A 12,571-nucleotide genomic window follows, 5' to 3' on the forward strand; every position below is an offset into this window, starting at 1 on the left:
AGGTCTGCACTGGGGATGGCTGAGCTGCTCTGTGGCTCAAACTGCTTGGTGAGGTCCAACGTGGTTCCTCAGGGCTGGACACAGAGCTCTTAGCTCCTCATCTCCTAATGCCAGAGGCCATGGGCAGAGACATGGGGAGAGCAGCTGCCAGCACATGCACGCTGTGCCCAGCTCTGTGGGAACCCACATACCTTGCCAGGGAAGGTGCTGACCCTAAGAGAGCAAAACCAGTGATAATGAGGGATGAAACAAGCTTGTCAAGCAAAGTAGTGTGTTGTGATGAATGCTGGGTGTGGGAGAAGAAAGAGGCTTTGTGTCACACTGGAGAAATACAAAATGCTTTGTAAACACTTGCAATTTTGTGAAGCCTCTGCTATGCCTTAGTGACCCACAGAGTTAAATATGTGGGCAAATATCACCACAAACCATGAGAGGAATACACAGGAATGAAGCTGGACTCCCGATTTTCCCAGCTCCTTGCCCTGCTGCTGGACAGGGCTGTTGAGAGGTACCAGGTCAGGTTTGTCCTACAGCTTTCTCCTGCCTCCTGTGCTCTGGTCTCACCTCACTCAACACACGGGGGGAATAGTGGCAACAGAGACATGCCATTGTTGGAGCCACTTGTTTGTCATTTTGCTCACTCTGCCTCCCAGATCCTCACCACAAAGGCAGTTGTGCCCTCCCACCGTGTTATGTTGCCAGCATCCAGCAGCGCAATGAATTCTTGCAGCTGCGCCCTTGCTAATGTTGGCATCAGCCGCTCAGTGGAGTGTTAATGCCAGTCTGAAGGCATGTTCCTCCTCTCACGGCCACTGAGCTTTTCAGGTTCCCTGGAGCAAGTTTTGGCTGTTCACAGCATCAGGTGTCTGGTCTGGACAGGGGTGCAGACAGGGGTGAAAACAGATGCTGCTCTGAGCAGGGACTGCCTTGCCAGGAGGCATGTTCCAGCTGAACGTAGCAAGGATTTTACTGCAGGGCTCTGGAGATCAGCAAGCCAAGCCACACTCTCATGAAGAGAGGAGTTGCTCCCCTGACAACCCTGAGTTTAGCCAAGCTTGAGCATTCAGCTTCTCACTGCTGTGATTCAAACATTGCACAGTGCCTCTGACAGCCTGGGGCAAAGGCAAGAGTCTGGGGGAGGTGGGGTCTGTCCAAAGCAGGCTATGCCTGGGTTTGGATGGAAGATGATGAGGGTGCTCCTTTGTAGAGCAGACAGGGCTTTGTGGAGCCAGGTGGTGTCCCTTCTTGTGGTCATTCTCCCCTTGGGGCTATGGTTGCTGGCAAATGCTGGGTCAGGCTGGCTTCGAAGAGCATTTGGATTTGAAAAGGGCATGATGGGCCTGATCCTGATCTAGTTTAATTTGAATATGTTGTGTGAGCTGAGAAAGCAGCAGGGCTCTCTGCATCTCATAATAAGCTGTTTGACCTTAGCTCAGCATGGAGCAAATACACACACACACTCTCAACACCAGTACATACCTGCTTGGGGTACATGAGCAGATGCCAGCAGATACCAGCTAACAGGTCAGGGTGTATGATCTAGGGAAAAGGGGGAGATAGGCCCCTTCATGCAAGCTCTTTCCTACCTATCAGCAGGGTTTAGATTCTTGGTAGCTTCTGCCTTTACTATGATCATAAACCAACACGCTACATCTGGAAGTCCTGGGCTGTATCCAGTGTGCTAGCGGCTGTTTCTGAGTCTGCCTGTCAAATGGTAAATGCCCCTTGAATAGGAGAAGTTCTGTATTCAGCAATGTGTGTTTTTCCTCAAATTAATGCCAAAGCCTCTTGGAAAAATTAGCATATGCAGCATTTCTGGAACAGCAGTGTTTCAGTTTCTCCCATGCCAGACCTTGGCTGATACCCTCTCCGTCCAACTCTTCTGTGATTACTAACGAGCTGTCTGGAAACTGGTTCACAAGAACTTTCCCAGTGTAACAGTGCTCAGGATGTAGCAGTTGTACTGGGTAGTGTCACCTTCCTGTCCTAGAGCAGTCCAACCAGCTGTAGTTCAGCCAGGAGGGCTGTTTCAGGTGCTTACAGTTTTGCCCTTGTTGACCTCAACTGACCTGTATATCTGAATTCCAGCTTGTGAAGACAGAATGGGAATATGTTTACAGAAGATATGTGTCTACAGCTAGAGGTGAGTCACTGCAAACAGCTACATCTCCTGCTGTGCTGCACAGGAGGATGCACTCTGAACTTTTCAGTGTTTTTCTATCTATCTCCTAAAATACTTTTCTACTTAACAAGGAAGAGCCAAAATTGGATCAGGCTTCTGCTGTATTTTGCATCTATTATACAGTTCTTGCTGCCATCGCTGATTTAATGTCTCCATTATCATGGAGCGCTGGTCTGCCAAGGACTCCAGCCATCCAGCATGCTTCTTGGCTGCAACTAAACATCTGTGAGGAGCCTTGACAGACTGCTGAGGTCTGCAGATTTAAAGCAAAAGCACCTTGAAGGGCTTGTGCTTCTTTCTGCCCATCTTGCAGGTCACTCCGCTCTAAAGGTGAAGCAAAGCTGTGGGGGGAAACCAGGGGCAGGGCCAAGTTTCTTCTTTGGGTGATCCAGTGCTCAAGGAGATCTGAAAGGAAACTGTCCTGTGTAAAAGATGCTGAGGACCTTCAGTCCCATCAAAACACGTGGAGACACAAATGTGGGAATGCCAGTAGTCTCCATGAACTGGTGCGTGGCTCTCCTCAGAGCCAGGAGACACCAGCCCTCTTCAGATACAGACTGCTCCCTCTGCTCTGAAAATACATATACACATTCCAGATTAGGCAGCTATTAAAAAACCAGGAGTTTTTTGGAAGATGACATAAGCCTCTTCACTTCAGCAAGGAAAGGTAGAAACCACTTCTGGGGTCTACCCAGTGAAGATACTTTGGTCCTTATGGGATAGAAACTCCCGTCCAGTTTCTCAAGTCACTGTGCAAGGAGAGAGGCTTTTGTTGTCTGGGCGCTGAGGGTACTAATGGGCCTTAATTGTCTGGACCAGGCTCTCCTGAGTCTCTTTCCACACCCACAGCTTGGTGCTATATCTAAGCTCAGCCTGGGGCCCCCTCTGAGCTTTGAGCTGGGAAGTATTGGTTTGTTGCTCACTGTGCCTGGTCACATTCCCTGCTGCTTTGGACTGTGATTTGTGAACTGCCTTCCTGACCTTTGTTGTCTTCTGTGGCTATGGAGCTGCCAGGGGGTCACTGGATGGTGTCTTACCATCAGCAGACCTTGACTAACCTACGGACTTACTGCCTGGTTTGGTGTTGGTCTGGCTTCATGCCATACCATGAGCTTCTGGCTCTGAAGATCTGGACTCCTGGTTGAATCTGAGCTGCTCTATTCATCTGCCTTGGATACTGGGGGGCCTGTCCTGCTGTCTGTGGTGCTCAGCTCCCTGTTACGTGCTCCTCAAACCCAGCACAGTGAGGGCTTAGTCACTTTTGTAGGCTCTGGTCATATCTCTAAAACAGGCAGAGCTAAGACCAAACCTTCTGTGCCTTGTCACTGACCTCTTGACTCTACTGGGCTTTAGCCTGCTTATCCTTCTGCCCTAGTCAAAAGCTTCAGAAGTCCTGAGGCTTGCTGCCCTCATGACATCTCTATTTCAGCAAATTTTTCATCCCTTCCAGAAAGGCATTTGCTTAGTGTCCGAGTTGATGAGCTCAACACAGAGATAAAGGGGTTCTCTAAGCTGTGCTGTACAGAAGCCCAGATTAAATGATGTGAATAACCCCAAACAGATGTAGTCCTTTCTCCTTCCTGGCTGGGACCTCAGAAGTGAGCCCTTGTGCAAGTGGATGGCTGCAACCAACACCCTGCATGCCAGCTCCACCAGAGCAATGTGACGGGGTTACCATTCCCCTTGAGTGAGGATCCCTGTCCCCTGGGCTAAAGGGAAACCTGCATGAGCTCTCAGCTGCAGAGCTGTCTGCTTCCTTGCCCCAGGTGGCTCTGCTAAAGGTTATTCTGGCCCCTTAATCAAATTCAATATAGCTCTGTTTTGCTCTGCCCTCTAGGAATCCGCTGAGGTTTGCTGTCAGAGTGGCTATTAATGCAGCAATCAGCTCTGCTTTGGCGAGGAGAGAAACGTAAACCTTCAGGGGTGGGAGACAGCAGGGGCATGTGGAAACTGCAAAAGTAAAGCACAACTCACACTTGTTCTTCCACTTGTTCTTCCTCTGCACTTTACAGCAGGGAATGGGAAACAAGCAGGGCTGGTGGCAGCACTGTGTCCCAGGTGGGCAGCGTGCCCTCCCTAAGGGGAGCAAGCTGATGCAGAGAGATAAAGAAAGACTCAAACTGATACTGAAGATCTTGCTTGGGCTCTAAATAGAGCAGAATCTGTTCCCTTCTAATTACAGCCTATCCTGGAAGGCATTAGTTGCACCAGGTCACTCCTCTTGAAATGTTTATTATACATCTTCCCCAGCAGGATTTTGGATGAAAGCAGGAGCTGTGTGTTTTGCCCAGAGAATGGCTGCATGCCTGGGCTACGCAGGAACAGAGCGGGTACCCGCCCCTGCTTGGTACAGTCAAAACGTTTCACGGTGTCCCAGCATTAAAAAGGCTAAGTCAGCAAATAAGCTTATATAAAGCTTGTCAGAGACTCTGAAGTAAATTCACATATTCTAGAACAAGGCAGAGTTTAAATCTTTCCTTGTGCCTAAGGAAGGAGGGGCTGGGCAGGGTAAGGAGTTTTCAAGCTTTCCTCTTCTGGAGGGATGAAATGCCAAAAGGCAGCACAGCTTGATAGAAGATGGAGTTAAATTGCATGGTGTGCCACAAGCCTGCTGTGTCACCCAGCCTCTGTCCCAAAGAGCCAGCAATTGAGGTAATGGGAACAGTCTGAGAGTAGGTTTTTTCCTTCTGATCTAAGAATCGGCACAGATCACCTTCTGCTGCCCAGATAAGTGTCAGTGTGCAAAGGAGGAAAGGTTAAACCCTTTTCCTGGTACTAGTGACATCTTACATTTTCTAACACTGCAAGAACTTAACATCTGACTGTTTATTTGTTTTGCTTATTGTTTATTTTCTTACTGTGCTGAGCAAGGGCAATAGATCACTTTCATCTTTGTAGGTGAATTTAATTTTGCTGTATTTAGAAGAATAAAACATCTCACCAGCATATTTCAAGTTAATGCGTTGCTATTTTTTTTTTCAAGTGGAGTTTCAAAATAAATTTCTGTTGAGACTAGACTTTGTGGTTAGTTTCTTTTTAACTGACAAGTCCTAGGCACCAAATTCTTTCCTTTAGCTATCACCTCATTCCTCTACCTCGGCAGTATTTGTTTGCAGGCATGTTGGAAGAAAATGTGACCCTTAGACTGAAATTGGAAAGCTGGTTAAATTTCCTGAAGGCAAAAGCTGTTACAGTAACTCACAGGGGGAGATGGCAGAAGGATTTTTAGGTTTGCCAGCCTAAAATACATGCTTGCTTTCTGATTCTGCCTAACAGACGTAACTGTGAAATTGAACAATTTTGGGGAAGAACAGAAAAGCACAGATAATGGTAATACCGAGAAAAAAATTCTGAACAGCTTTGAAGCAGCTATAAAAAAAGCATTTAGAGCAATTGTAAAGCCTCTTTTACCAGTGCTCTGAACATCGTTGGAGAATATACACCAGGTAGGGAGGCTGGAGGAGATCAAATGAGAAATGACAAGCCTTTGACTATAAAGCTGTCAATGCCTCAGAAGAGAGCCAAGCCAGTTGCACCTATTCCAGGGAGCATAAAATGGAGATGCAGGGGCTGTGCTGGGTTTAAGTTCATGCTGTTTTTAAAGAGAACTGGTGTTGCCCGTCTCTGCTGGCTGTTTTCTGCTCCGCTGGCAGCGCTGACCTCGCTGATCGATGTTGCCACTAATTTTATTTAATTTTCTTGCCTAAGATGTGTCTTCTCCTTTCATACTCCCCCTTTGTTGCTCAGTCCGAGATTGATGTATAACGTCAAAATAAATCCAGGGAGCACCATGAGCTTCTAAGATTTGGGAGCTGGATGTGGCAGGGTCAGGAGATCTGAAAGGCTTTTAGTTACCCACTTGTAGTAAGCCACCTGCATGCGAAGACAGCCAAATTACCAGCAACAAAGTGAAAAATGACAAGAGCATTCATTAAATGCCATGCCTGGGCTAGAATCTGAGTGCACTAAAGTGTTTTTATCTCATCTAATGGGTAAGCGACAGCTCGGTAGTTCCTGCTGCATTTCCTGCTCGGTGGGGGCTGGGGGCTGCATTGATTCTGGGATAAAAAGGACTTTCAGAGCACTGGAAGGATGTGGTCTAAAAGAAGCCAAAAGCGGGTACTTTGGTTCAAGCCTGTTGGCTTTGCCTTGCTGTGCTGGGTAATGGGTGCAGCCAGTCTGTTACCTTCCCTTGTCACACTGGGGGGAGCTGCTGCTGGGGAGCAGATGATGGAAGGAGAGAGCTGGCAAAAAGAGGCCGGTAACTGCACAAAGGGGTGGCGTGTGCCAGTGCTGGTCTGGTAGAACTGTAAAGGTCAGTATCTATACTACCGAGTACCCTCTGTTGGCTGTTTGATTCATTACAGAGTTCAGCAGTGGCACATGACACCTTTCTTTAGTTGTTGAAAAGCAGCAAGTTCTTGCCAGAAAAAAATACTGTCAACGTTTCTTTCAGGAGTTTCACTCTTCAACCAAAAATACATTTAATTCATTACAGGGGAAAAAAAAAGACTGGAGTATTTTTAGTGAACGCTTCTTTGAGGAATAAAAATGTTCGAATTTAAAATCCTGATCACCTTCAGCCCTACATCCTGCTGTCTCAGAGACACGCTGTATGGCAGAGGTAGAGCACCAGGCACCTGGTACAAATCACTGCAAGCACAAAGACATTTGGTGAGGCTGTGACAGTGTGGCTATTTCCTCACTCAGAGCTTGCAATGTTGGATTTTAGCATCTCCTGCCCTCCTAGAGTATGTAATGAGAAAACTGTTTTGAAACCAAAGAAAAAGACTCTGCTGTTGAGGAAAACTTGAAAACATGAGCCAAGTGCCTAGTGGGAAGGGACTGATACATTTTTGGGTTCTTTGGAGTCACGTTTGCAGCCGTGTGATGTTTGACCAGGTCTCTCAAATATTTATCTGGGTATGAACTAAGAGTTGCACAGCTCTTCTGAGGGGCCACACTATGAGAGGGGAGTGGAATGACTGCAGCCCATCCAGCTGGCAAGAGCGGTTGAAGCACAGGGAGCTGGCACATGTTCCGTCTCAACTGCTGTGGTATTACAGGACCTGTTGAGCCTTATTTCTTGGACACCTGTCTGACAAACCCCTTGCTTGAGTCATTTACAGTAACATCGTGCCCTCAGGCCACTGAAGATGTGTTTAATTTGAAATTGAGTGTAATTGGAGCAGTTGGCCTTGTTGCTGTAATAATGATTTTCGGCAGGATATTCAGCATGTTCCTTTGCTGTGCTATCCACCAGCACCGCTCCAAGAGCCACAAACCCAAGAAGTGCTGCAATATACATTTATTTTTGTTTAGTAGACACAGCAGTTTGGACAGAAGGGCACCAAGAAGGGGCCATCAGTTGTATTAGTATCATAGTGACAGTCTGGGATATGGTGGTGTCCCACCACGGAATGGTTTTCCCAGCAGGTGTGGGAGCAGCTGTCCCTGCTAGGATAGAGACTCCAACACGGACCCAGCTCCAGATTACAGATTCAGCCCTCCAAGTCCCAGGATGCAGTGAGTGCCTGGGACTTCTCTGTGGTGGCAGAAGAAGTGGCCCATGTCCTGCAGAAGGTGTGCTCTTCTGGAGGAGCTGTGCCACCAAGAGGAGGAATTACAGGTGGAAGTGAGTAGGCTGCACAGCACTAGAGATGAAGGAAGACAGGATCTTCTCTGAGACAAAAGAGCTCAAACAGCTCCCAAACCTAGCAGGAGTAGAGAAGCAGGCAGTGCCCATCCCTAATTTTAAGGTAAGTGCAATCTCTCGAGAAGGTTAAGGATGGAAACTTATGACACCAAGAGGAAGGCTCCTGATCCGCCTGAGGACTTACAACTACAAAATAAGTTTGTCTCCCTCAAGATTTAAGAGGAGCCAGATACAGTCCACACCAATATCTGCTGGAGCAACAACAAAGAAGGACATGAGCAATCCAGGAGGATCCTGGAGTGTATTGACAATAAATTCGTAAGTGATAAAGAACGAACAAGAAGGGATGCTCTGATGAACCTCATACTAAGCAGCAGTGAGGGGCTTGTCTGGGCCATGAAGGTCAAAGGCAGGCTGGGCTGCAGTGACTATGAGATGGTGGAGTTCAGGATCCCAACACAAAACTGAGAATAGCAGCTGATAAACTAGAGAGTCAAGCTTCCATCTAAAGGGATCTTGACAGGCTGGAGAAATGGGCTGACAGGAACCTACTGAAGTTCAGCAAGGCTTTCAAAGGGCGGCGCCTGGGGAGGAACAATCTCACACACCAGTATATGCTGGGGCCACCCAGCTGGGAAGCAGCTTGGCAGGAAAGGACCTGGAGGTCACGATGACACCAAATTGAATGTGAGCCAGCCATGTGCCTTTGCCAAAAAGGCCCTGATGGTATCCAGGGCTGCATTAGGCAAATCACGGCCAGCAGGTCAAGTGAGGTGATCCTGCCCCTCTACTGGGCACTGGTGAGGCCACACCTGGAGTGCTGTGTCTGATGCTGAGCTACCCGGAGGCAATGGGCACAAACTGAAGCAGTAGAGGCTCCCTGTGAACATCAAGAAACACCTTTTTACTATAAGGGTGACCGAGCAGTAGCACTGGTTGCCCAAAGAAGTTGTGGAAATCTCAAAAGCCATCTGGTCATGGTTCTGGGAAACTTGCTGTAGGTATCGCACCTGAGCAGGGGCTCGGACCAGATGGCCTCCAGAAGTGGGGAAACGAAGTTGCCCAGTGGGGAGAAGTTTTTCCAGGTGATGAAATGAGGCAGGAGCTGAGGAGTGAGGGAGACACGGTGGCCCTGTGGGTCACGGGCAGCTGAGGAGAGGTAACCAGGAGGAGGTGAAGGGTCTCTGGTCTGGGGACCGTCCCTGCCGGACCTCGGTGTGCCGGTTGACAGGCAGCCGCCGTCCCGCGGGGCTCTGCCCCTGCCGCCGGCGGGGTCCGGCGCATCCCCCCTTCCCAACCCCAGGGCTGATCACCCGCTGCCGGCGCAGGCAGCCGCTCCGCCGGCGCTCGTTGTGGGTGCCCGGGCCGGCGTGCGGGGCCCTGCGGCCGGGGGTGGGGGGCGGAGGGGGCGCCGGGCCGGGCGGGGGTGCGGCGGCTCCGCATCCAGATATTAGGAGCTAAAGCAAGGGCTGCGCTCCGCCTCTGCTCCGCCGCTCCGTCCGCGCACCCGGCGGGCAGTTCGGACCCCCCCGCGCCGCTTCCCCGCCCCGGAGCGGCGGCGGCGGCGGGAGGAGGCGGCGCCGGGCGCGGGATGCGGTGCGGGGCCGGGCGGCGGGCGGGCGCGGCGGCGAGGGGCAGAGCCCGGCGGGCGGCGGGGCGGCCCCGCTCCCCGTGAAGAGGCGGCGCGGCAGGGCAGCGGCCGCCGCCATGCAGCCCTTGCACCGGGCCCCGGCGTTGCTGCTGCTGCTGCTTCTGGCCGCCGGTGAGTGAGGCTGGCGGGGCTGGGGCGGGACCCCCCCCGCGGCGGGCTGGGCGGAGGGTGGGTGTCCCTCCTTTCCGCGGGCACCGGAGCGCCCCGAGCGCTGGGACCCCCGGCGGAGGAGAGGATCTGTCTCCCCCCATCCTGGAGAACCGCGGTCCGCGGAGGGTCCAGTGCCCCGGGGCACCGGGACCCCTGCAGCAGGCTGGTCTCCATCACACACCCCCGCACAGGCACCGTTGACCCCGCGTACCGGGACTTGTGCGGATCCCCGTCCACCACCCCGGAGCTCTCCCTGGGTACCGGGCGCTGCCCCCCCACCCGAACATCAGAGCCCTCTGGAGCGGCCGGTCTCTGCCCCGGGACCTCCGGGGGTGACAGGGGACCCCCGCGCTCCCGGCATGGCGGGCTGGATGCACGTGGGTTTCACCCCGCAGGGACGGGGGTTGTCCCGGGGTCTCCTGCCCCGGAGGGGGATGATGCGGCGCTGGACCCTGCGGGGACCCCCTGAACACCGTCAGCGCTGGCCGAGCCGGGGGTGGGTGGTCGCGCAGCACTGCCCCAGACCGCCCGCCCGGGTATCGATGGCTTCGTCTGGCGTCGTGGTGATTTTGCGAACTACCGCGAAACTGGTACAAAGGAACTGGGAACCGCAAATTGCTCCGCGTTTCCCCAAGAGCCTCCTCTTGAAATCTGGAGGAGAGGTAGGGTGCCAGGGAAAGGCAATTAAGTGCGGGAATAATTATACTCGGAATAGTTGTGAAGGTTCTGCTTCTATTTTTAAATAGTCTGGGGAAATTTCCCAACAAAGGGATACCCTAAAGACCCGTGAGGCTGAGATTGCCCTTTTCCTCCCTACTCCATCCCTTTGTACGGAAATCTGGTTAGTGTGGAACAGGAGTTCTGAACGGGGACATTTGAAGTGTGGGGGAGCCTTTGTCTTGAGTCATTCTGGCAGGGAGGGAAGGGCTGAGTTACCAACCAGTCACTGTCTTCCAGCACGACCGAGCTGTGATACAGTGACATCCAGCCCCCTGGCACATCTCTCTTATTACCCCCCTCTCCTGAAAATGTTCATGGGGGAATGTGTCATCTGTGGAGCCATTCTGTCCATGAGCTGTGAGTCTCTGTCGTCTGGGACTCCCTAAAGAGAAGAGATAAAACCTTTTAGGTTTGCAAACAATAGTGAGCTTAAAGAGCAAAATGGATCAGAAAACCTGTTGGGGTTTTGTGCCAATACTCTGTGGCACAGAAGCAATAAGTCTTTCCAGAGCTGAGCAGGGAGCCAATTTTGTGGCTTCCTCCAGGCAGGTTGTCCACATTAAGGGAAAACCTCGGGCACAGCTGGCAAAGGTTCTTTAGCTGCATTTCAGCAGGAAACCCGAGTCTCCAAATTCAGCCAAACCTCTACCTCCTCCACAGCGGAGGGCAAGATGCATGGGCAGGGGCTGGGGGAACTGCCGTATTCCCACCCTGCCCAGCTGCCACCAAGGGTTGGCCCCATCCCCATAGCCAGAAAGCCTCTTTTGCTCTGCATAGGAAGGAGTGGGACCTCGTGGTGATTTTACCCTGTGGAAGCCAAAAGGACCACCACTGGTACTGTTAGCGGTGCTGAGGGGAGGGTGTGTTTCCTATTCTGCTGAGGCTGCTGGAAACTTTCTGGTATTGCTGTCCAGCTGGTGGTGATACGGAGGATTTGGGTCCTTGGCTTTCCCTGTGATCCTCTCTGCTGTCCTGCCCAGGCATATGGGTGGGAGGCACACGGCAGCTCCGAGGGACAGCTCAGTTCCTAGTCTAGTGAAACTGATAATCCTGGTGGGCTGTAGAGGTACTCGAGGGCTGGACTCAGTTCGTCAGGCTTCTCCAGACAATTGGACTTCTACTTAGATGGGAGGTCAGAAGTGGAGATACAGATTGCTGGGAATTTATACATTAAGACCTGTTCTGGTTAGCAGCTTTATTCAGTGGTTTAGGATCTGTTCCAGTCTGAAATAACTCGTGCACTCTGGCTTTGTTTCTTCAGCCCTGCAGGACAGGAATAGTTAATCCCTGAAAGAGAGGCTCCCATTGGGAGCCTCCGCAGACCTGCAGGATGTGCTGAAATGGGACGTGCACCTCATGAGGGTCCCATCAGACTGCTGAGCAGCACAAGTCTGCTGGCGGAGCATGGTAACATCTCTCCAGGCTCTAGGGTACCTAAGCCCCTTTGGTTTTGCAAGTAGGAAAATTATGTGGTTAAAAGCAGGGGAAGAAGGAGGGAATTTGTCTCTTTCCTCTTTTTGTCTCCCCAGGTGCCTTGTCTTCATGTGGGCTATTTAAGGGCTGGTTTTTTTCCCTTCTGCCTGCTTAGAAGATGCCTTGTTAGCATTGTGTGAATGAGCCAGAGATGAGGGAGTATAGATCAGGACGGATGAAAATTCCCTGTAGTCAGTTTTAGCTTGGCCTCCTCAGTGCCATAAGGAAATGTTCATTTAATTATAGGCATCAGGGGTAGAAATAACTACATTAAGCCCTCAAGAGGAAGCTGCTGGCGACGAGCTGCAGATCAGAGCGCACAAAAGTTTTTCCACTCCCTCAGTGTGGGAAGAAACTCCGGCATTTTGTGGGTACCTGAGTGAGCAGTGGCAGCTGCCCCTGCCAGCCCTGCTGCAGGACCAGGGGAGAGGGGCTGTGGGGAAGATGCATCATGGCTCGCAGCTGGTGCTTGGGTGAACTTGCTGCTTATTCTTGCTGGCTATTTGTCGAAACCAGGACACTGTTGAAACACGTAATCCCCAAAGAATGGAGAGGCTATTTGTCAGCCACACGAGCACAGCCCGCACCATGGCAAAGCAAACACGTGCGTTGATTTGTTCAGAGGGCCAGGGATGCTGGCAAGGAAGATACACCCTGCTGGGGCTCAGATCAGCCCCTCACTGTCCCTGTGCCTGGTTAAGCCCCGCTGTGGTTGCCAGAGTTTGGATGTACATTGTTG

At 51.5% G+C, this 12,571-nt stretch overlaps 1 protein-coding gene across 1 annotated transcript in view; it reads left to right on the forward strand.

Annotated features, from left to right (window-relative positions):
• The first annotated feature begins 9,460 nt into the window (after nt 1-9,460).
• The window catches only part of PODXL2 (podocalyxin like 2), a 32,384-nt gene continuing 29,273 nt past the window's right edge, over nt 9,461-12,571 (forward strand). Inside the window, exon 1 of the mRNA XM_050313009.1 lies at nt 9,461-9,600. Within this exon, the coding sequence (XP_050168966.1) occupies nt 9,546-9,600 (55 nt within the window). The 5' untranslated portion in view covers nt 9,461-9,545. The remainder of the gene's footprint in view (nt 9,601-12,571) is intronic.

The sequence above is a fragment of the Myiozetetes cayanensis genome, unplaced genomic scaffold (genome assembly GCF_022539395.1).
Source record: "Myiozetetes cayanensis isolate MyiCay16 unplaced genomic scaffold, myiCay2020 scf18, whole genome shotgun sequence".
Classification (NCBI taxonomy): Eukaryota; Metazoa; Chordata; class Aves; order Passeriformes; family Tyrannidae; genus Myiozetetes; species Myiozetetes cayanensis.